The following is a 19,579-nucleotide window of genomic DNA, read 5'->3' as shown; positions in this document are numbered from 1 at the left end:
CGCGAGTACTGGAAATCGGCGCAGGCGCAGACGCTGGGATGCGCGGCGCTGTCCGACCCCGCCCTTCATCCTCCCTATGGGAGGAGCGGGAGCGGCGCGGTGGCTGCTGGATGGAATGCCGCGGTGGTTGCCGGGATCACGGTGATGTGGCCCCCCCCGCCTTCCCCCTCCCCGGCTCGGGATGGCGGACGAGACCCGGCAGAGCAAATTGGCCGCGGCCAAAAAGAAGGTAATCGCTCTTGAGGCGGCCCCTACACTCGCGGGCTCGGCCCCGCCCCTTCCTTTCTCGCCGTCTGGGCCCTGACAGACCCCCTCCCCGATCCAGCCTCTCGGTGGTTCTCTCAGATCCTCACAGATCCCCTTCCGGATCCCTTCTGATCGTCCCCCTCAGCCTCTTCGGGTTTCCTTCGCCTGTCTCTGAAGCGCCCTCCTCTCCCGCCCCTTCCCTCTCCTCGATCCCCTCAGGGTCCTCGGCTTCAGTCTCGTAGTCTCCGTCCCTGACCTCACAGGTCCGCGCCTCGAACCCCCCCCAGGACTTCCTCAAAACCCTGACGCCCCACGCCCCTCCCCCGCCGCCCCCTTGGTGACTTTGGGCCCGTGACACCCTCTCCCCGGGCCCGGGCTCGGGCCGTGACGTCAGGCCCAGCTGTTGGCCTCCCGGAAAGGCCTCACCTCCGGCCCCCCCTTCACCGCTGGTGCCGGAGGGAGATGCCCCCCTCCTTGTCCCGCCGCTCCTGTAGCTCCCCACCCCCACTCTCCCCAAACCCCGATACCCCAGGAGGGCCCCAAGGTGAAGGCTTGGGCAAGCCAGCTGTTAGGCCTGCCCCGCCCGCTCTGTGGGAATCCGACGCCGTCCCGGACTTCCTCGGGGCCCTTCCCAAACCTCTTCCAGCCTGTTCTACACTCTTCCTCCCCTCTATGATGGGGAAGGGAGGAGGGAAGGGGATTCCCTTTGCCTCAGATCCAGACTGGGGGTCCAGAGTTAGGGATGGTGGGGTAGTTTGGGGGAAGGGATGGGTGGAAGGACCCACACATATGTAGGATAATATTATGGGAGGGGAATAGATAATTTTTTCCCTCTGAGTAACTCATGGGGAGAATTTAGAATGAGATTAGGTAACCATCCCCCTTTCCAAGCTGTCATTATAACCTTCTGGCCTGGGAAAAGGGACAGGATTTTTAAAATTACTACCTCTGGGAAAATTCTTGAGTCTCTTTGAAACACACTTTCAGAGGAAGCCTAAAAGAACAGGAATGACTGCATCACATTCTGAGACCTAACACGGAAGATGATAATGATGACAGTAATCTCTTAAATTTATCCACTTCCTTGTTTTATGCTCTCAAAGATTCAAAACATGCTTGAAAAACGAATGAGAGGATTGTGTCTGCCCAGATTGCAACTCTTTTGAAAGGTCCATGATTTTTTCCTTCAAACTTTTCCTCCACACACTCTTGTTTTTCATTCACTCTCCTCTGGGATAAAATGTGCTTATCTACCAGGGAATGGAGAGGACTTAAAACGGAAGGAATGCTATTACGGTTGTCAGAGAAGTTACTTTTAAGGGGTGGCAGAAGTCTTAGAGCCAGGACACCTGAGAGTCCAGATTCTCACAATTAATATCTGGGCAAATCATTTCCCCTTCTTTTAAAACCAACTAGTTCTGAGGAACAGGCTTTGTAAATCTTGAAGCACCACGGAAGTATGACTTGTTAAAGAAACTGAACATCCGAGCTGTGAATCATTTCTCAGCACCTAGATAGCCTTTGGGCAAAGTTGGAATCCAAACTTAGCTGTTTGATCTCTCAGCCATAATATGCTTTCTTCTTGAGCCCAACTTTTTGTAAAATTATACTCCCCTGGGGAAGTATTTGCCTGGATCATGACCCCGTACCCTTTCCAATCCTAACTTTTTCCTTCTTGCAGTTGAAGGAGTATCAGCAGAAGACCAGTCCCAGTGCCCCAGCAGGAGCCAAGAAGAAAAGGAAAACAAAAGATGGCAGTAACCCTGAGACTCCTCCATCAGGTGGCCGACACTCTCCTGAGGATGTGAGTCTTAACTAGAAATACTCCCTTGGAATAATGGAGAAAGGGAGAGTTATTTGAGTTTGTGGACCTGACTCAGCTGACAGTTTTCTCCCATCCCCAGAAGAAACTTTACAAATGAAAAGAGCACCAAACTACCCTTTCCTCTAAGATACTAAGAAAGTCGTGGTGGGGGTAAAGAAAGACCTGGAAATTGGAAATCAAATAGATCTAGTTTCTTGTCCCTTTTCTGCTACTTACTGTATGACTTGTACAAGTCACTTCACTCCTTTAAACCTAAGTTTAAAGGAAGTAAAAGATGTACTAGGTAATTTTAGACATGACTTCTGGCTTTGTTGTTTTAGATTTTTGTAATTCTGTGAACTTCTCGATAGTTCTTCTGAATTGTATTAATAAAATGGCAAGGCTAAAAGTAAATGTTAGGAAGGCTATGCCCAACCCCTGTCTATGGATTGGGTCCTTACTCTAGCCACCTTCAGTCCCCATCCTCACCCCCATTTCCTCAGACCCATCCCTTTCACCCTTCCCAACTCTTTCTCCTCTAAGCCACCTCTCTTTCTCTCTTCCTCCCTTTTTGTTTCTCCTTTTTCGCCTCTTGTAGATTCAGGACATTCTGAAGGTGCTGGTGTCCGACCTTAACCGTTCCAATGGGGTAGCGCTACCCCCATTGGACAAGCGGAAGGTGAGACAGTGCCGAGGTCCCCTCTTCACTGGCTTGCTTGCCCAGCTCTGCATGCCCCTAAGACTTCTCTGGGTTTGGGGATGACCTCATGCTTGAGTTTTCTGTTGCTGTCATTAATCCATGGCGGCCTGATCACTCCTTCACGTTCACCTACTTGGTTGGTTGTGATTTCCCCCCTCTCCCATCCCTTTGTTATTTAGAAGGAAGTGAAATATATTCTGTAGCTAATGGTAGAGAGCCAGGAGAGACTCCTTTTAAAAATTTCTGTTCTGTTGGTCACTATACAAAATCAGCTGGGTCTGTCCTTAGACCTTCTGTCCAACTAAGGTGGGATGAAATTTTGGATTTTTGAGAAGTAATGGTTTGGGATAAGGAAAGAAAAGGTGGATTCATATTGTAACTGGAGAGATTCATGTTAGATTTTAGGAGGGACTATCTTTTCTGTAAGGAAGGTGTGACAGTGAAACAGGCTATTATGTACTTATACTACTCCAAACTGCTCCAGAGCACTTATAGGAATAGACTACATTAAAAAAGAACTAGGTGGTTATCTGTCTGAGATGGTTTTAGTGCTTCCAGATAGAGGATTGTTTTAAATGGGGAGTCTCTTCTTTTTGAGGTGCCTTAAAAAGTCTTCCCATAAAGAAATGGTTGAGAAGCATAGGAAAAAGAGCCTTGTTGGGTAGGCAGGGTGAGATACTAAAGTACAAAAATGTAGGAGTGGGCAGAGGGCTGGAGAGCTTTTTTGAAATGGAGGCTTGGAGTAAAGGTTATTAGGCAGAACCAGTAAGGGAAGGCAAGGGAATTATACCTTATTTCCCAGAAAGTGTGCTTTTTGCTGCTTGTAGAAGAGGAGGGAAATTAAAGAAAGTGATTAGAGGAATGGAAGAAGACTGGGCAAATGGCTGCTCTAAGTCTAAATTGTCAGGGGATTCCAGAGAACAGCACCCTTTGGATTGCAGCCCAAATTGCAGTAGAGTGGATGCCCCAGTGGAATTGAAAAAACTGCCTACTTAGCCTTGATGAGTGCTACCAGCTGTACTTGGGATATCAGTTGGCAGGATTCCTCAGGGATTGGACAGGAAGTTAGATCAAGCCATTGATGGGGGGCAGGAGAGGGAGGAGATTGCCAATTCTTGTTCCAGTCTGTTCCCTAGAGGTGAAGTTGGAAGGCCGACAGGTGGTGATTCCCACCTTCTGAAGTTGGATTTCTTCTGCCAAACCAACTGGCAGGTGATCCACATCAGGAAGTGATATTGGCATTTCTTTCTACAACAGCATGCACAAGAGATGATTGCCAGACCTGAGAAGTGAGATTGAACTTGGGCCAAGATCTTGTTTCTGATGTTCATGGGTAAAAGAATGGAAAAGGTCAACTATTGACTTTGATGAGGAAGAAAGACGTACTTGGTACTTTAGTTTTTCAGAACTTCTCACACCTGATTAGCCAGATAGGGAAAAGTGAAGTGGATTACCTTGTCTACTTGAGGAAGAGACAATGTGGTGTTAGAAGAAAGACCACTGATATCTATCTATCTATCTATATCTCTATATCTCTATGTAGATAGATATATATACACACACATCTAAGGAGAAAGGAAATTCAATTCTGCCACTAAGGAGTTGTGAGACCTTATTCTCTGTCTTAATATGGATCATGAAGGTGCCTAGACTATTTCATTACTAAGGTTTATTCTATGACTGGATACTTGGTTTCCTTTACTGGCCACCTCTCCCCCTTCTTTTTGGGACTTCTTCATTTAAAATGTATTAAATACCTTTCTTCCATAAGGTATGGTATGAAGCACTGAGGTTAATAAAAGCCAAATAAAACATGACCCTCCCCTCAGGGAACTGATAGACATGGAAAGGAGATTAAAGTTATACACAAGTGACTGCAACACAAAATAGAATATATGCTTAATAGAGTTTTTAATCAAAAGTACTTTGAGATTTGAGAGGCTTTATGAAATCACTTGGACATAACAGATCACCCAAATTGGATTTCCTTTTGACTCTCTCTTCCTCTTAGCAGTTTCCTTTTCATTTCCCTTGCCCTTTATTTCTAAAAGTAGCAAGTCGGGGTGGTCCTAGATAAAATTGTAAAATTTCTGGAAACTAAAGCATTGGTAGGGGAAAACATTTTGGATGGTGGAGAGAACAAGTAGAAAAATAGGTATTTTAAACCATCCTTTACAGATATATGGCAACTTATTGGTACAGTGAAAAAAACACAGGATTTAGAGTGAGGTGATCTGGGTTTTAATCCCAGTGTTGCCAATTACTACTTGCCCCTGTACTTTGGCTTAGGTCCTTAACTGTAGCATTTCTGGAACTCATTTTCCTTACTTATAAAATGAATAGCATTACATCTGTGTTAATCAATGACCAAAATCTTAGAAAATGGCAGGGCAAAACTAGGCCTAATAGGCAGTGATCATAGCATAGTAGGCAGAAGGCACTATATGTCCATTACTGAGTCTTACCTTTGCTCTTCTATATCAGGAGAGTGAAATGACTTTGGAAATTTAAAGGAGCACTTCCATTTCCCCCCACGTAAAAATGCTTTTCCTTTCCTCACCAAGCTGAAGTTTCCTTAGACAGTTGCATTTTTCATATCCCATTTCTATCCAAAACTGGACTTGCTTAGTTAGGATAAAGACAATCTCGTTCTCTTCTCCTAGTGAGCTTCCAAGAAGATGGGTGTCCCTTGGATTCCTAATATAAATTATGGGTAATTTGGGCTTTCATCTGGAGTTGAATCTCTTTCATAGGTTGAGGCTTGGAGTAAAGGTTATTAGGCAGAACCAGTAAGGGAAGGCAAAGGGATTATACCTTATTTCCCAGAATACCAGATCTTCAACTATAATAGTGCTCTGGATTTACTGCCTCAAAGAGGGAAGAATTGAAATCTCCAAGATGCCAGGAGTCAGGAAGATGGTCTTCGATAGCCATTGCTGTCTTGCACCTGGAATGGCTATTTGACTAAAGGGATCTTCCTGGAGCAGAGAAGTTTGGGTGATGATGGTGATATAGTTGTAGTTTGTTCTCAGTACCCTAGTTAGGTAATTTATCTTTGAGGAGAACTGGATCCATTGATCCCAGAAATGGGATTGAGGGTATATAGGAAGTAAGTCTGCCAAGCATGGTTGCATGTTTGAGCGTCCCTAAATTCACTACTAGATAGGCAGCAGAGAGAGGGTTCCAGTAAATTAGATTTCTTGGACAGTAATCTCTTTCCTTTGGCTACGTTCTGTCCTCCCTCTCTGACAGTGTACCTGCTACAGATGTTAGAGTCTTTTGCTGCCATCTTTTCTGTGTAAAGGTGATTGTACCATCCCTACTCAGAACTTTGACCTTCTCACACTCATTCCTTGAAGGGACCTGAGGATAGAATGGACACTCGGTCCAAATTCTGGAATGCAGCCATTACTTGACTACTGCAAGAGTTATTTCCCTAGCAGAAAAGCATCTCTTCATTTTTTCCCCTTCACCACCTCCCTTATCACACATTCCATCTTTATCCAGAGATCTGCCAGTGTTCTCCTTCCCTGCATGTCCCTGTAACCCCCTTGCTTTGTTCTGTAACAGGCATCCAGAGACAGTGCTGCTCCTGCCCTGCTGCCTGCAGATGTCACCGTGCCCTTTGGCAGTGCCCATTCCCCCCGTACCAGTCCCCCCTGCCCCACTAGCATGGCCTCACCTCAGGTTTGTGTTCTTACCATCCCACTTGTTCGTCATCGCAACTTTGTCCCTGACAGGATTATACCTGTCTGATACATATATTCCTTTGGGATTCTTCCTTCTTCCCTTTTCCTGGGTAGCTTGGTTCCCAGAGTTAAGGGATCTACTCCTTTGGCTTAAGTGAACCCATGACTGAGGTAAGACCAAGTCTGGGCTTTCTATCTCATTTGGCTGCCCTGGAATAGGAAGGAGGAGGAGATGTTGGAATTAGCAGGGCCCATTCTGTCTCTGGGTGGTAATTATATCAAATTTGTGACCTCACCTTTTTTATTTCCTTCCTAACAGAATTGTGATATTGAAAACGGTCCGAGTCCTATGGATGAAAGCAAGTGAGTGTATCAAGAGCACATGTCTCCCTAAGAGGCCTAGGGGTCTAAGTCATCTTAGTCTCTGTGCCCTTTTTCTACCCAGTTGTATTGAACCTCATTTTTGCATGTCTTTCAGATCTCTGTCTTCTACTGAAACTCTACGGCAGATCTCAGAACAACTCAATGGTCTCGTTTCCCAGGTAGCATGGGGATTGAGGTAGGGTGGCATATGGGGATACACAGGGAAGGATAGTCTGATCTGGGAAGTTTGGAACAGTATTAGAGAGAATATAGTAAAAGTGATTAATATTTATGATGTAAAGTATTGTGTAGGGAGTTAGGGAAACTGAGTTCCATTTTTATTCTGTTTCTTACTGGCAGCTAGGTTGTCCAGTGCATAAAACATTTGGATTTGGAGTGAGAAAGACAAATTCAAATCCAGGATCAAATATACCAACTGTGTGACACTGGTCAAGTCATTTAATTTTTCTCAGTCTCAATTTCCTCCTCTATAAAATGGAGATAATAATAGCATCTGCCTTCCAGGGTTAGTGTGACTCAAATAAGTTCTGTCACTATATGTAAAGTACTTGCAAACCTTTAAAAAAAAAAAATGCTGTGTAAATGCTAGCTATTAGTAATAGTTGTGTGACCTTGGTTAATTAATGTCATCTTCCTGGATCTCATTTTCCTCCTTTTTGTAAGGAAGAAGTTGGAATAGAGCGGGACTCAACCATTTTCTGTGTCATAGACCCCTTCTCAGAATAATATTTTCAGTTGTACAAAATAAAATCAAAGGATTACAAAGGAAACTAATTATATTGAAATATAGCTATCAGAACATTTTTTATAAATAAGTTGATGGACTCCAAACTAAGAACCTCTGAATTAGAGGATCTCCAAGTTAGTTCTCTTTCAGTTTTAACATTGGAATCCTGAATGGATTAGTGTGGGGAAAATGGATTAGTAGGATTAGTTGGGTAAAGAATATGTTGGCGAGAAGAAAAAGGCTGATGGATTAAAGAGAAAAGGGACCAAGCTAATTAATAAAAGGGTGTGTGTGTGTGTGTGTGTGTGTGTGTGTGTGTGTGTGTGTGTGTGTGTGTGTGTGTAAGTCGGTGTCTGTGACTGAAAAGAAAAAAATGAAATTGGAGGATGTAGGAAATATTGAGGTCAAGAAAATCCCAATTGAAATTCTTTTCTTCCAGTCCACATCCTATATCAATGGGGAGGGCCCAGTGACTTCTACCAGCATGAAGGACCTAGAGGTAAGGCTTTTGGTGGGCTAGGCTAAAGATCAGATTCTCAATCTTAGTCATAGTGGATAAGTAGAATATCTTATATCCTATAAAACTGTCTTAGCCATTCTCCCATTCTAATAATTATTCACTACTATCCCAATCCTTTCTTTGTTTCTTTCTTGTCTCTGCACGTGCTTCAGAGTCGGTATCAAGAGCTAGCAGTAGCCCTGGATTCCAGCAATTTAACAAACAAACAGCTCGGTAGCAAGATAGAAGAATTGGTAAGATTCTAGCATGGTAACTTTTCTCACCTTGGTCTAAGTCTCCAGTCTTCTTTAGGGGCCTTAGAACTAGATCCTAGCCATTACTGGAACTAGGAAAGAACTTTGAATTTTGGGGTGGCATCAATCAAAGTTCCAAAATGATTTCTGAGGCATTAAGCATGTAGCATGGCTGTTTCTGTCTGCTACTCTCTTTTAACATTTCTTCCCAAGTTACTCCTTAAACCCTCCTACCACCTGTCTTTCCCCCACTTTTTCTGGGAGGTATTAGGGTATAGTGGAAAGGAGCACTTAGTTGAAAATTGGCCTCTGCATGATTTCATGCACCCCTCTGGGTTTCTGTTTTCATCTCTGTAAAGTGAGGGGTACACAGTTCTCTATTGTTATGTTTTTGAAATGTTGTATTTTTTGATAGTTAATTAAAAAAAAAAATTTAAAAATGGGAGGGGTCCAGACTCGATTATCTAAAGTTCCTTTCAATTCTAGTTTTATGATTCTATAATTTTCTTTCAGTTCCTATTCTAAGGCTTGTATATCTGGGCTTGCTTTTCCGAGGTGGCTATGATTGTCCTCTAGAATGGACAGTCTGCTGTATACATGCTGGCCTCCTAGGTATGATCTTATATTCAGTAATCCCTTGGGAAACCCCAGAATTTTTAAGAAAAAATAGAGACCAGTCTAGGTCTGTCTAGGCCCTGGGAAACTTATTTTTTTCTCCCATCAGCCTTCTCTCTCTCTGTCTGTCTCTGTCTCTGTCTCTCTCTCCCTCTCTCCCTTTCTCCCCCCCTCTCTCTTTCTCTCTTCCTCCCTCCCTCCTTCCCTCTCTCTCTCTCTCCCTCTCCCTTCCTCTGTCCAGTGGCTGGGAGAATATGGATACTTCTTAGAACAACACCTTGTTTTTGCTCTTCCCACAGAAACAACAGAACCAGGATGCCCTGGATCAATTGGAGAAGGTAAAATGACAGCACCTTGTACAGGTGCCTTAGATTAGAACCTGTTGTAGCTTGGCAGACTTGCCATCTGCCCCCTATGATGGGGGTTTCCTTTGACAACACATTTATATTACTGGTAACATCTCCTTTCTTTCACAGGAGAAGAAAGAATTTGAGCAGAAATTTGCCAAGGAGCAGGGAGCCCTAAGGGAACAGCTACAGGTAAGTGGATGTGATAAAGCAAATTTCCTGCTGTCCCATAGAAATTCTCCTCTTACTCTTCTGTTCTTTTTAAAGGTTCATATCCAGACCATTGGGATTCTTGTGTCAGAGAAGACAGATCTACAAGCAGCTCTAGCCCACACACAGCAGGCTGCTCGCCAGAAATCAGGTAGAAGCGAGTTATTGTCCTTACTAAATGCTATCCTAAAAGTCCCTTATCTTGATAATGCAATTCCTTGATTCTGCCATCCTTTTCCATTCTGTAGTCCCATCCTGTCCCCCTGCTCATGTATTTTTCTTATCTTACACTCTTGAAATTGGAACCTTGCTCTTATTCCTACCCTATCTCATTTTAGGGGAGTCAGAAGAGTTGGCCAGTCGCCTGCAATCTTCCCGGCAACGTGTTGGGGAGTTGGAGCGGACACTTTCTTCAGTGTCCACACAACAGAAGCAAACTGATAGGGTGAGCTCACCTCACAGTAACTCTTATTCTTACTCCTTAATAGTGGTGTGAGTCTCATGTTCATGCTGTGTAACTTATTAGAAATAGGTCCTTGGATGAGTCGGCAATACCTGTTGTGTTATTTTGGAAAAAGCACTAGGTTTAGGTATCAATCAACTTAGATGCAATTCTCAGCAGGGTACTACCTATCTTTGGACCATGGGAAAAGAGACTATAAAATGGGTATAATATCTGATCCCATTTGCATTACTGGGTTGTTATAAGTTTCTAGTGAGATCATGGGTATGGAAATGTTCTGGGAAATATTAAGTACTTTTTAATTAAGTACTTTTTAATATGAAGTTTTATTATCAACATGATTAAATATTATTTCCTGAGTTATTGCTCTTTTCTGTTATGTGACTTTTCACTCTTCTTGCAGTATAACAAGGAATTAACTAAAGAACGGGATGCTCTCAAACTGGAATTATATAAGCACAGGTTAGTGGGGTAACAGATCGAAAAGATTAGGGGATCTCAGTCCAGAAGTGAATAGGGGCTATGGATTAGGGTGAGTTCTTATGAGGAAGACTGACTGAAACCTTGTTAGAGTCAAAAAACACTTGTGTTCCAAATTGCTCTAGGCTTAGGAGCCCTATTCGAGTTCTAGCATGAGCTTGAGCTCCTGTCCAGAGGTTCTCAAACTACGGCCCGCGGGCCAGATGCAGCCTGCTAAGGATGTTTATACAGCCCGCTGGGTTATGGCAAATGGGCTGAGGGGCGAGGCAGTGTGAGGTTTTGTTTTTACTATAGTCTGGCCCTCCAACAGTCTGAGGGACAGTGAACTGGCCCCCTATTTAAAAAGTTTGGGCCTAAATTTGCTAATTTGTGAAATAAAGGAATACATGCTAATAGTCTCCTCAAGCTTTCAGATTCTCTTAAATCTTTGGAGAGGTTGTGGAAGGTGCTGTGGTTCTCATTGGTCCTCCTGACACACCTCTCTAATATTTCCTATCTTTACCCCACACTGATGCCTGTCCCAGCAAGAGCAGTGAGGAGCTGAAGCAGCAACACTCAGAGCTAGAAGAGAAGCTCCGGGTGCTGGTGGCAGAGAAGGCAGCTACACAGATGGAGATAGAGGAGCTGCATAAGAAATTGGAGATGACAGAGCTGATGTTGCAACAGGTAACAAAAGGGAGGGCATTTCAGGGAATTCAAGCCTCCTCAGCCATTTGTCCAGCTCCAGAATTCTGAGATGGGCGTGGGATTTTTACTGAGCAGCAGACTCTAGAGAGAAGCTAGAGATTACAGGTGCTAAAGGTCATTTAATTCATACCTGAATAGGAATCTCTTCTGCTGTGTTACTAATAAGTTTCAATGACATTTGAAAAGCATCCATTTATTCCTCAGAAACTCATCTGTTCCTGACACAGCCCATTCCATTTATTTTTATCTTATATTAATTCTTATTGTTGAGTGTTTTGCTTATATTGGACTATAATCTGCTGACCATTATCTTTGACTCACTGCTCCTTATCTTGCCCTCTGAGACCAAGTTACTCAAGCCAAAAACAGCTATCATGTCCCCTCTAAGTTTCTTTTTTTCCAGGTTAAATATCTCCAGGTCTTTAAACAAGTCCTTTTGTGACATATTTTCAAGTCCCTTTACTTTGTGGTCCTCCTTTTGATATTCTCTAGTTCAGAAGTTCTTCATCTGGAATTGATAATTATATTTCTGTATAATTGATTTCCTTTGTGATTCTTATGTCTTTCCTTCTACACATTTAACAACCTTATTTTGAGAAGAGGTCTAGAGGCTATTGCTCCAGGGGTTTGTAATGTAAAGAGAAGAATTCCCTGGTCTAGTTAATGCCATTCCTAGAATGTGGTGCCCAGAACTGAATATAATACAATATATGCTGGCCAAGTGTAATGGGCCTTATACTCCCTCTTTGTGGACACTGCTTCTGTCAGTGCAACCCAAGATCATGTGAGCATTTTTAGTTGACTCATCTAGCTCAGAGTCTGAAAACTCTCTCTCTCTCTCTCTCTCTCTCTCTCTCTCTCTCTCTCTCTCTCTCTCTCTCTCTCTCTCTCTCTCTCTCTCCCCTCTCTTCCCCCTCCTTCCTCTTCCTCTCCCTTTCCCTCTCTCTCTTCCTTCCCCTCTCCCCCTCTCACACCCTCCGTCCCTCTGTCTGTTTCTCTCTCTCCCCCTATCTAGATGTGGTTCCTACTCTATCACTGACTAACTTTGCAGCTTGGGCAGGTTATTCCCCCATTGTTTCATCAGCTCTAAATTAAGTCTCTGTTCCACCTGACTTAGAGGTTATAAAGTGAGGTTTCACTAACTGACCTTTCATCTCAACAGTGGCCCTGGCTCTCACTCTCTCTGATTTCTCTTCATCCAGTTTTCCAGTCAGTCGGGTGCCCCTGATAGTAACCAACAGCTGCAGCTGGCTCTAGAGGAGCGAATGCAACTGGAGACCCATGTGGGCCAGGTGAGCAGGACAGAGATGAAAGAGGTTAATTCCTAGATGATTAGCATTGCCCAAGGCCATCCCCCTTCAACTTATTTTTCTTCCCTTCTTCCAGCTGTTGGAATCATTGCAGCAGCTCCAGGCAGAGAGGGACCAGTATGCAGAGAAGCTGAAGGAGGAGGGCACAATCTGGCAACAGCGGGTGCAGCAACTTTCAGAACAGGTTGGCACTTCAAAATAATCTGAGGACTTAGCAAGAAGGGGACGACTTGGGATTGATGGGAAGGTGAAGATTGGGAGAAATAAAACTTCATGTTCTCATCCCTCCCTTCATCATCTGTTCTTACTATGCTGTGGGCAGGTGCGGATTCTAGGGGAAGAGAAGGAATACAGTGTGAACCAGGTGCACGAGCTAGAGACCAGTTTGGCTGAACTGAAGAGCCAGTCTGGTAGGCTGGGGCTAGGAAAGCCAGGGGAGGGTGGTGAGGGTCGGGTACACATGACATAATGGGTGAATTAGACATTAGGAGGAAGCATTGAAAATACTGGTAGTCAGATGCTGTGCTCTCCTTGGGTTCCCCCATCCCTTTTTGTAGCCAGTAGTTGGCAGTGCCCTAAGAGTTTTAGATGGGAAAGCAAGGCAGGAAGTCCTTCAATGTCAGAGATTAGAAATTTGGGGTCTAGCTAGAATCCACAAGCCCAGCATCCAACTCTTCCCTCAGTATTGCATTCAGGAATCCAGAGATATTTCTATTCAGAATCATAGTCCTCTTTAGGATTGAAGACAGAAATCTTGTGTTTGCTATTAATGCCTTATTACAAGCTATGATTTGGAACTTTAAGAAAATCTCTTAAATAACTTGGCTAGGTAGAAATATTCTAATTTGGCAAAATCTCTGGCTTTAGCTAGTTAGGGATCCCAGCCAAGAATCAGAAGACCTTTCATCAATGGACTGAATTATGTTGGACAAGCTTTTTCACTCTAAACCTCAGTTTCTCTGTTTATAAAATGGGTATGATAACATATACCCTACCTACTTCATATGGCTGTGAGAATAAAAATAAAATGAAATAAGTAAAAACTTACTTGAAAAAAAACTGAGAGTTTTAGAGTAGTTTTAAGAGGATTCTTTAAAGTACTTTTAAGAGTTATTGCTTCTCTCAGATTTTGCTCTAAGCCCTTGTCCTTTCTGATGTGTCCCCAAGGGACAGGGACAGTTGGATGCTGGGCTCTCTGATAGTAGCCAGAGCCCAAACAGTAAGGAATGGGACCTGAGGGCTAAGGGACTGAAGGAAGGCTTGTGTGCCTGAAGATGGGGAGCAATTAGAAGTTCTTATGCTTCCTTTTACTAGCAATACCCCCAGCTCCAGAGCCCCCAACTGGCCCCTCAGAGGCAGAGCAAAGATTGCAAGAAGAGGCAGAGCGACTCCGGAAGGAGGTTGAGGGCCTAGCAGAGCAGCTCCGGGCCCAGGTACAGGACAATGAGGGTCTCAGCCGTTTAAACCGAGAGCAGGAAGAGAGGTTGCTGGAGTTGGAACGTGCAGCTGAGCGCTGGGGGGAGCAAGCAGCCGAACGGGAACAAATCCTGGAAAGCATGCAGAGTGACCGCACTACCATCAGTCGGGCCCTCACCCAGAACCGGGAGCTGAAGGAGCAACTGGCAGAGCTACAGAACGGCTTTGTCAAACTAGTACGTGAGCTATCCACCTACTCTCTCTCCTCCTGCCCACTTTTCCTTCCATGCTAAGATTTTAGAGTTAAAGAGTACTAGTTCGGAATGGATCTTAGCTAGTTGAATCTAATTGAACAACTTCCATTTTATTTAGAAAGCCAAAGCTGGAAGGGAAAAGTGACTTGAGCATAATGCTAGTAAGTGACAGTGACAGAATTAAAGCTCAGATCTCCTGGCTCCTAGTCTGTTCTTCTATCCACACATGAACTCCCCTTCTCAGATCCTCTGGGAATTTTTCTTTGATGAACTTTACTTGTTTTCAAAACTCTTTTGTTGCCAAATCTCACAAGAGACTTTCACGTCAACCTCAGTGACCCTAATGTACACAGTATATGGTTCTTTCCTCTATGGACTGAGTTGGCACTTGATTGCTAGTAATTGCTTCTTTATCCTTTTCATGTCTCCAGACCAATGAGAATATGGAGGTAACAAGTGCTCTGCAGTCAGAGCAACACGTCAAGAAGGAACTTGCCAAGAAGCTGGGACAGCTACAGGAAAAGCTGGGGGAGCTGAAGGAGACGGTAATGCCTTGGAGTATCTGATATTGGATAAGCATCCTTTGGAAAGGATGTGTGGAGTATTATATGGGGCCAATAGGATGGGACTAGCTGGACAGAGAGAAGCAAACACAAGCAGCCAGGTACCATTCCCAGTTATGTAGGTACACAGAGATGTTGGTTGCAGACAAAGGATGGTCACAGATATGTCTGAATGAGTCTCATTCCAGCTTGGGGAAAGGACACAATGATTTGGATGAAAAGGAGGTACCTGTGGGGAGGGACTAGAAAGTAAAGATTTCATGAGAGAGATTTGAGTTCCTGGAGGGCTGGTAAACCATGGGGACAATAAGTAGTGAAGGCAATCTCTAGAAAGCTGGGTCAGCCATTGTTACATCTTTCTTAGCTCTAAAAATAAGAAAGAGCCAGGCATTGGTCTGACTGTCATGTGGGGAGGGCTCCATCCAAGACAAGGTCAGAGACTGAAGATCAGGCTGGATAGAGCTGTGGACACTGCCTCCCACCTCCACTGCTAAATGGGTGCTGGACCTCAATGGTGCTCTTTTATAGATGGAGTTGAAGAACCAGGAAGCCCAGGGGCTACAGGAACAGCGGGATCAATACCTGGGACACCTGCAGCAATACGTGGCAGCCTACCAGCAGTTGGCCACTGAGAAGGAGGAACTCCATAAGCAGTTCCTACTGCAGACCCAGCTTATGGACCGGCTGCAGCATGAGGAAGTGCAAGGGAAGGTAGCTGCTGACTTGGCCCGCCAGGAACTGCTACAAACACAGGTAAGAGGGCCTTTGATTCTCTCCCCAAGGACAGGGAGTAGAGGACTCAAAAGCTAACATCATCCCTTTCCCCCCCACAGGAACGCCTGGAGGCTGCTAACCAAGAAAACCAGCAGTTGCAGGCCCAACTCCGCTTTACGCCAGAACCCAGGGAAGGTGAGGGGTATTTATATTCCCTCTAGGAGATGGCAGAAGGAGGGGGGAGATTTTTTTTTTTTTCCCTGAGGCTAGGGTTAAGTGACTTGCCCAGGGTCACACAGCTACAAAGTGTTAAGTGTCTGAGACCAGATTTTAACTCCGGTCCTCCTGAATTCAAGGCTGATGCTCTATCCACTGTGCCACCTAGCTGCTCCACCTAGAATTATAGATTGACCAGTAAAGCTAGAAGAAACTTTGCGGATTACATTGATTAGTTCCCTCATACTAATAACTTGGAACCCAGAGTGTGAAACAATTTGTCCAAGGACATACAGCCACCTTGTAGTAGGTCTAGGATCAGAATCCTGTTTGGCATTAATTGCCAATCTAGTGCTTTTCCTACTGTACCATGCTGCCTCTCCGGCTACCCCCAACAGGAGATGAATTAGTTGTTGAAGAAGAAATGGAGGATGCTCCTCGACCAGCGTTAAGCATCCCTGAGGACTTTGAAAGTCGGGAGGCCATGGTGAGCATGATTTTCTTCCTGTTCACCACCTCTATAATAGATCTTTCTACACTCTTATTTCAATCTAAGATTCCCAAACCCATCAAACTGCTTACATTGTAAAAAGTATCTGCTCTATAGCCTTTCCCTCCACGCTGACTGCCCCAGTCCTTTGTGCCCTTGTTCAAAACTACCCACACTGGTACTCCTTGCCAGCTTCTCCACTCCTGCCTCTCTGCCCCAGGTGGCATTCTTGAACTCAACTTTGTCAAGTATGGAAGAAGAGAGGAATAGGCTGTGGCAGCAACTGAAGGAACAGCGACTACGATGCCGGCATCTGGCACAGGAGATGGCCCAGCCCCAGCCCCAGCCTAGCCCTTCTTCACTGAGTGGGGACAGTGTGCCCAGGGAAGTGCACCAGGCACTTCAGGCTGCCATGGAGAAGTTGCAGGTGAGATCTCAAGGTGCAGAGAGGAGAGTTAGGAAGCCAAGCTTGGTGTTTTTGCAATGTGCAGCTGACTCTTTTTGGGGCCCTAGGCCCGATTCACAGAACTGATGCAGGAGAAAGTGGATCTTCGGGAACGAGTGGAGGAACTAGAGCATAGGTGCATCCAGCTCTCTGGAGAAACAGATACCATTGGTGAGGAGAGGCATTGGGAACAGAGTGAAAGGAGGATGGGGAAAGTGTAGGGGAAGTTTTAAACTAGGTAGCAATGGTGTGGGGGACAGGTATGACTGATGGGGAAGATAGATACAGAGGGAGGCCAGATAGTTGTGAGTGACTTAAGCAAACTAAATGGTCCGTTGTCAGGGAGCCTGGGGTGTTGAAAAGTCTCACCTGAATCGGATATCCTCCCATCCCCACCCCAGGTGAATACATTGCACTATACCAGAGCCAGAGAGCTGTGCTAAAGGAGAGACATCGGGAGAAAGAGGAATATATCAGCCGACTGGCCCAGGACAAAGAGGAGATGAAGGTTAGCAGGCGCTGCCTTTCTGAGGAGAGAGGACCCCAGGCTGCCCTCTTTGTTCTCAGCATCTTTGTCCACCTTCATACCTAAATTAGGGAGTGGAGTCAAGCCAGGAAGAGCCCAGTAGCTTAGTTTCTCCTCTCTTGTTGCCAGATGAAGCTTCTGGAACTGCAGGAGTTGGTGTTACGGCTGGTGGGTGAGCGAAATGAGTGGTTCAACAAGTTCCTGGCTGTCACCCAGGCACCTTCAGGGCCTGCTGGGGAGAGCAGTCCCAACCCAATCCCTGAAAGCCATCTGGATCTCAGTCTTCCTGATAAAGAGGGTGAGTAGAATGTGGAAAAGCAGCTACAGGGCTTAAGAAAAGAATAGCAGGGGCGGGGGGGGGGGGGTGAGTTATAAGCTGCCAAATATCTTAAAACCCTGTCTCTTCCAGGCCTCCGAGAAGTAAGCCTAGCAGATGAGACAGAGCTTGTGTCTACTGTGAGTGAGCCCCCTTTGAGCCAACCTCGCCCAGATGATCCCACAGCCCAACAGATCATGCAGTTGTTGCGGGAGATCCAGAACCCCAGGGATCGAGCAGGGGGCTTGGGAGAAAACCCTTGTATCCCCTTCTTCTACCGAGCTGACGAGAATGATGAGGTCAAGATCATGGTGATCTAACAGTGGGATGCTTGTAGGAGGAAATGGACTGGGCCCTAAGCCAAGGGCAGCAGGACCTTTTGTCTCTCTCATCTCCAACTCTAGAATAGCTAGGTGGATTCAAGGGAATGATGGTCCCCTTCTCCATCCCTGGCATCTGGAGTGGGGAAGGTGCACAGGTTAGCGTGAGGCCCCTCGATGCCCACCCCACAGGGCTGTTTATCCTTCCCTAGGCCTGAGTCTTATTTCGTTCCAGCCAAAACAGAGAGCAAGTGGCTGAATAAAGGCTGTTTGTTTGGAAGGCCTGGGGCTTGCCTTACCTCTCTGGGGTACAAGGAGTGGCTGGGAGTACTTTGTGGGTGTGGGGCAAAAAAGTACCAGCTTATCCAAGTTGGCATCTCATCTTGGGGCTAGGAGTGGCAGTAGACAGCACTTTTGATGGGCATCAGGGTGATCAAGGCTTGCAGTGGGTAATGGGATGGGACAGCAAAACGGGCAGGGATTCCATTGAGCAAGGGAGCAAGCTTTATGGCCCTTGAGTGTACATACTGTATCTGTGTAACATTTTGTATATTCCGGGGGGTGGGCCAACAGAGGGCAGACACCCCTGAGCAGGCTACCACCCTGTATGATAAGAGTTGAAGCAGGACAGGTTTACTATGGAGCAATGTTCTAATAATTATTTGGGGGAATAGGGAAACTATTTATTGGTGGCACAATACAGGGAAAGGAAGAGGTGACGGGGTTCTAGTTCCTGGGTGATTCGACTCCTGTTTCTTTTGCTTTTCTCTTTCGGAATAAATGAATTCAGCCAATGATGTCAGTTCTGTGTCTTCTTGCTCTGTCTCTCCTAGACAAGTTTATTATGTCTTCTAGCTAACCATGTCATTCCTAGGGTCATGCTTAATATGAACTTAGCTGTACCTTTCATTCCATCCACCTCAAGTAACATGAGGTATCTTACTGCTCTCCTCTTTGCCCTCAATACTTTACCCACTATTTTGCTATGTTGGGTCTTTTCTGGGTCCTAGCCATCAGACAGAAGTTATTCTGGCATGATATGTCTACTGTCTTATGAGATAGAGGGCATGGATACAATGTGTGCCTGAGGCACAACTTTTATGTCTCCCCCAAAAAGTGGGATATCATATCATTTTTAAAATTTGTATTTCAAAATAAATTTTAGTTAATTGTTGCAAGTAAATTTCTGTTTTCTTAGTTTGACAAATTGTCCTTTGTTACTGGATTCATTCCATTCTGTAAACCTTTAAAAAAAAAAAAAATGTGCTGGGCCACATTTTTATGAACTGTATTACATATGCCTTTTCATCCAGTCTGAGTCCATCCTTGCCAAAGGCCTAGCTTAAAACCCCTGGAAAAAAAAGGCCTTCAATTAGGAAATCGTTAGAAGGGACTTTAGAAATCTTCTAGCCCAATTCCCATCATTTTGTAGGAGAAAGTGATTTACCCCCAAGTACAAGTTCCACAAGTCAGTGATAAAGAGCCAGAACTCAAGCTTTTTGACTCCAGGCCAAAGCTTTCTATTCATTGTTTTATGGTTCTATAGCTATATCGTGCTAGTCCCTGATTCTTCAAAAAAAGCCTGGAGTCAAGAACTCTTTCAAGTCTAGGTTGGAATAACTTCTCATTCATTCCTTGACAGATGAACCTGCTGTTTTGGAGCACAACACTTCACATGTGTTGAATGATAGGATGAGAGCCCAGTCCTTTCCCCAAGTCAGCACCTAGTGCTACCTTACTTTATCCTTTTCACCTTTGAGCCAATGCCTGGGTCTCTCCCAATCCGCTTAATTGACAAGACATAATAGCCCAACCAAGGCAAGTTTGGTGTCATACAGAAATGAGTTTTATTCTCAGCCAGGAGACAGCACAACAGAAGTGACAGAACTGTAGTAGTCACTGGT

The 19,579-nt window shown here is 44.9% G+C and overlaps 1 protein-coding gene across 4 annotated transcripts; it reads left to right on the top strand.

The window, feature by feature from the left end:
• Window positions 1–31: 31 nt before the first annotated feature.
• Window positions 32–18,472, top strand: GOLGA2 (golgin A2). Of its 4 annotated transcripts, XM_074293771.1 has the most exons (27): window positions 32–229; window positions 1,928–2,050; window positions 2,649–2,729; window positions 6,321–6,437; window positions 6,759–6,802; window positions 6,918–6,981; window positions 7,990–8,049; window positions 8,223–8,303; window positions 9,218–9,256; window positions 9,395–9,457; window positions 9,533–9,626; window positions 9,814–9,920; window positions 10,342–10,400; window positions 10,943–11,084; window positions 12,308–12,397; window positions 12,492–12,599; window positions 12,738–12,825; window positions 13,730–14,067; window positions 14,517–14,630; window positions 15,177–15,401; window positions 15,482–15,557; window positions 15,977–16,065; window positions 16,289–16,495; window positions 16,582–16,684; window positions 16,915–17,021; window positions 17,169–17,337; window positions 17,449–18,472. In XM_074293771.1, the coding sequence occupies exons 1-27, from the start codon at window positions 182–184 to the stop codon at window positions 17,673–17,675; spliced, it is 3,063 nt and encodes a 1,020-aa protein (XP_074149872.1). In that variant the 5' UTR covers window positions 32–181; the 3' UTR covers window positions 17,676–18,472. The 4 variants fall into 4 exon arrangements, with proteins under 4 accessions (XP_074149872.1, XP_074149874.1, XP_074149873.1 ...); XM_074293773.1 differs by lacking the exon at window positions 8,223–8,303 and having other exon boundaries at window positions 46–229; XM_074293772.1 differs by lacking the exon at window positions 2,649–2,729 and having other exon boundaries at window positions 72–229.
• The last annotated feature ends 1,107 nt before the right edge of the window (window positions 18,473–19,579 follow it).

Source organism: Sminthopsis crassicaudata, chromosome 2 (genome assembly GCF_048593235.1).
Source record: "Sminthopsis crassicaudata isolate SCR6 chromosome 2, ASM4859323v1, whole genome shotgun sequence".
Lineage (NCBI taxonomy): Eukaryota > Metazoa > Chordata > Mammalia > Dasyuromorphia > Dasyuridae > Sminthopsis > Sminthopsis crassicaudata.
This window is presented reverse-complemented; position numbering and strand designations above follow the sequence as displayed.

Bases quoted from the DNA above. Each gene is read 5' to 3' on its own strand.
- GOLGA2 (XM_074293771.1), top strand. From the start codon at position 182: ATGGCGGACGAGACCCGGCAGAGCAAATTGGCCGCGGCCAAAAAGAAG. The intron at 6,982-7,989 runs GTAGCATGGGGA...CTTTTCTTCCAG, and splicing joins TCAATGGTCTCGTTTCCCAG to TCCACATCCTATATCAATGG. The intron at 12,398-12,491 runs GTGAGCAGGACA...CCCTTCTTCCAG, and splicing joins TGGAGACCCATGTGGGCCAG to CTGTTGGAATCATTGCAGCA.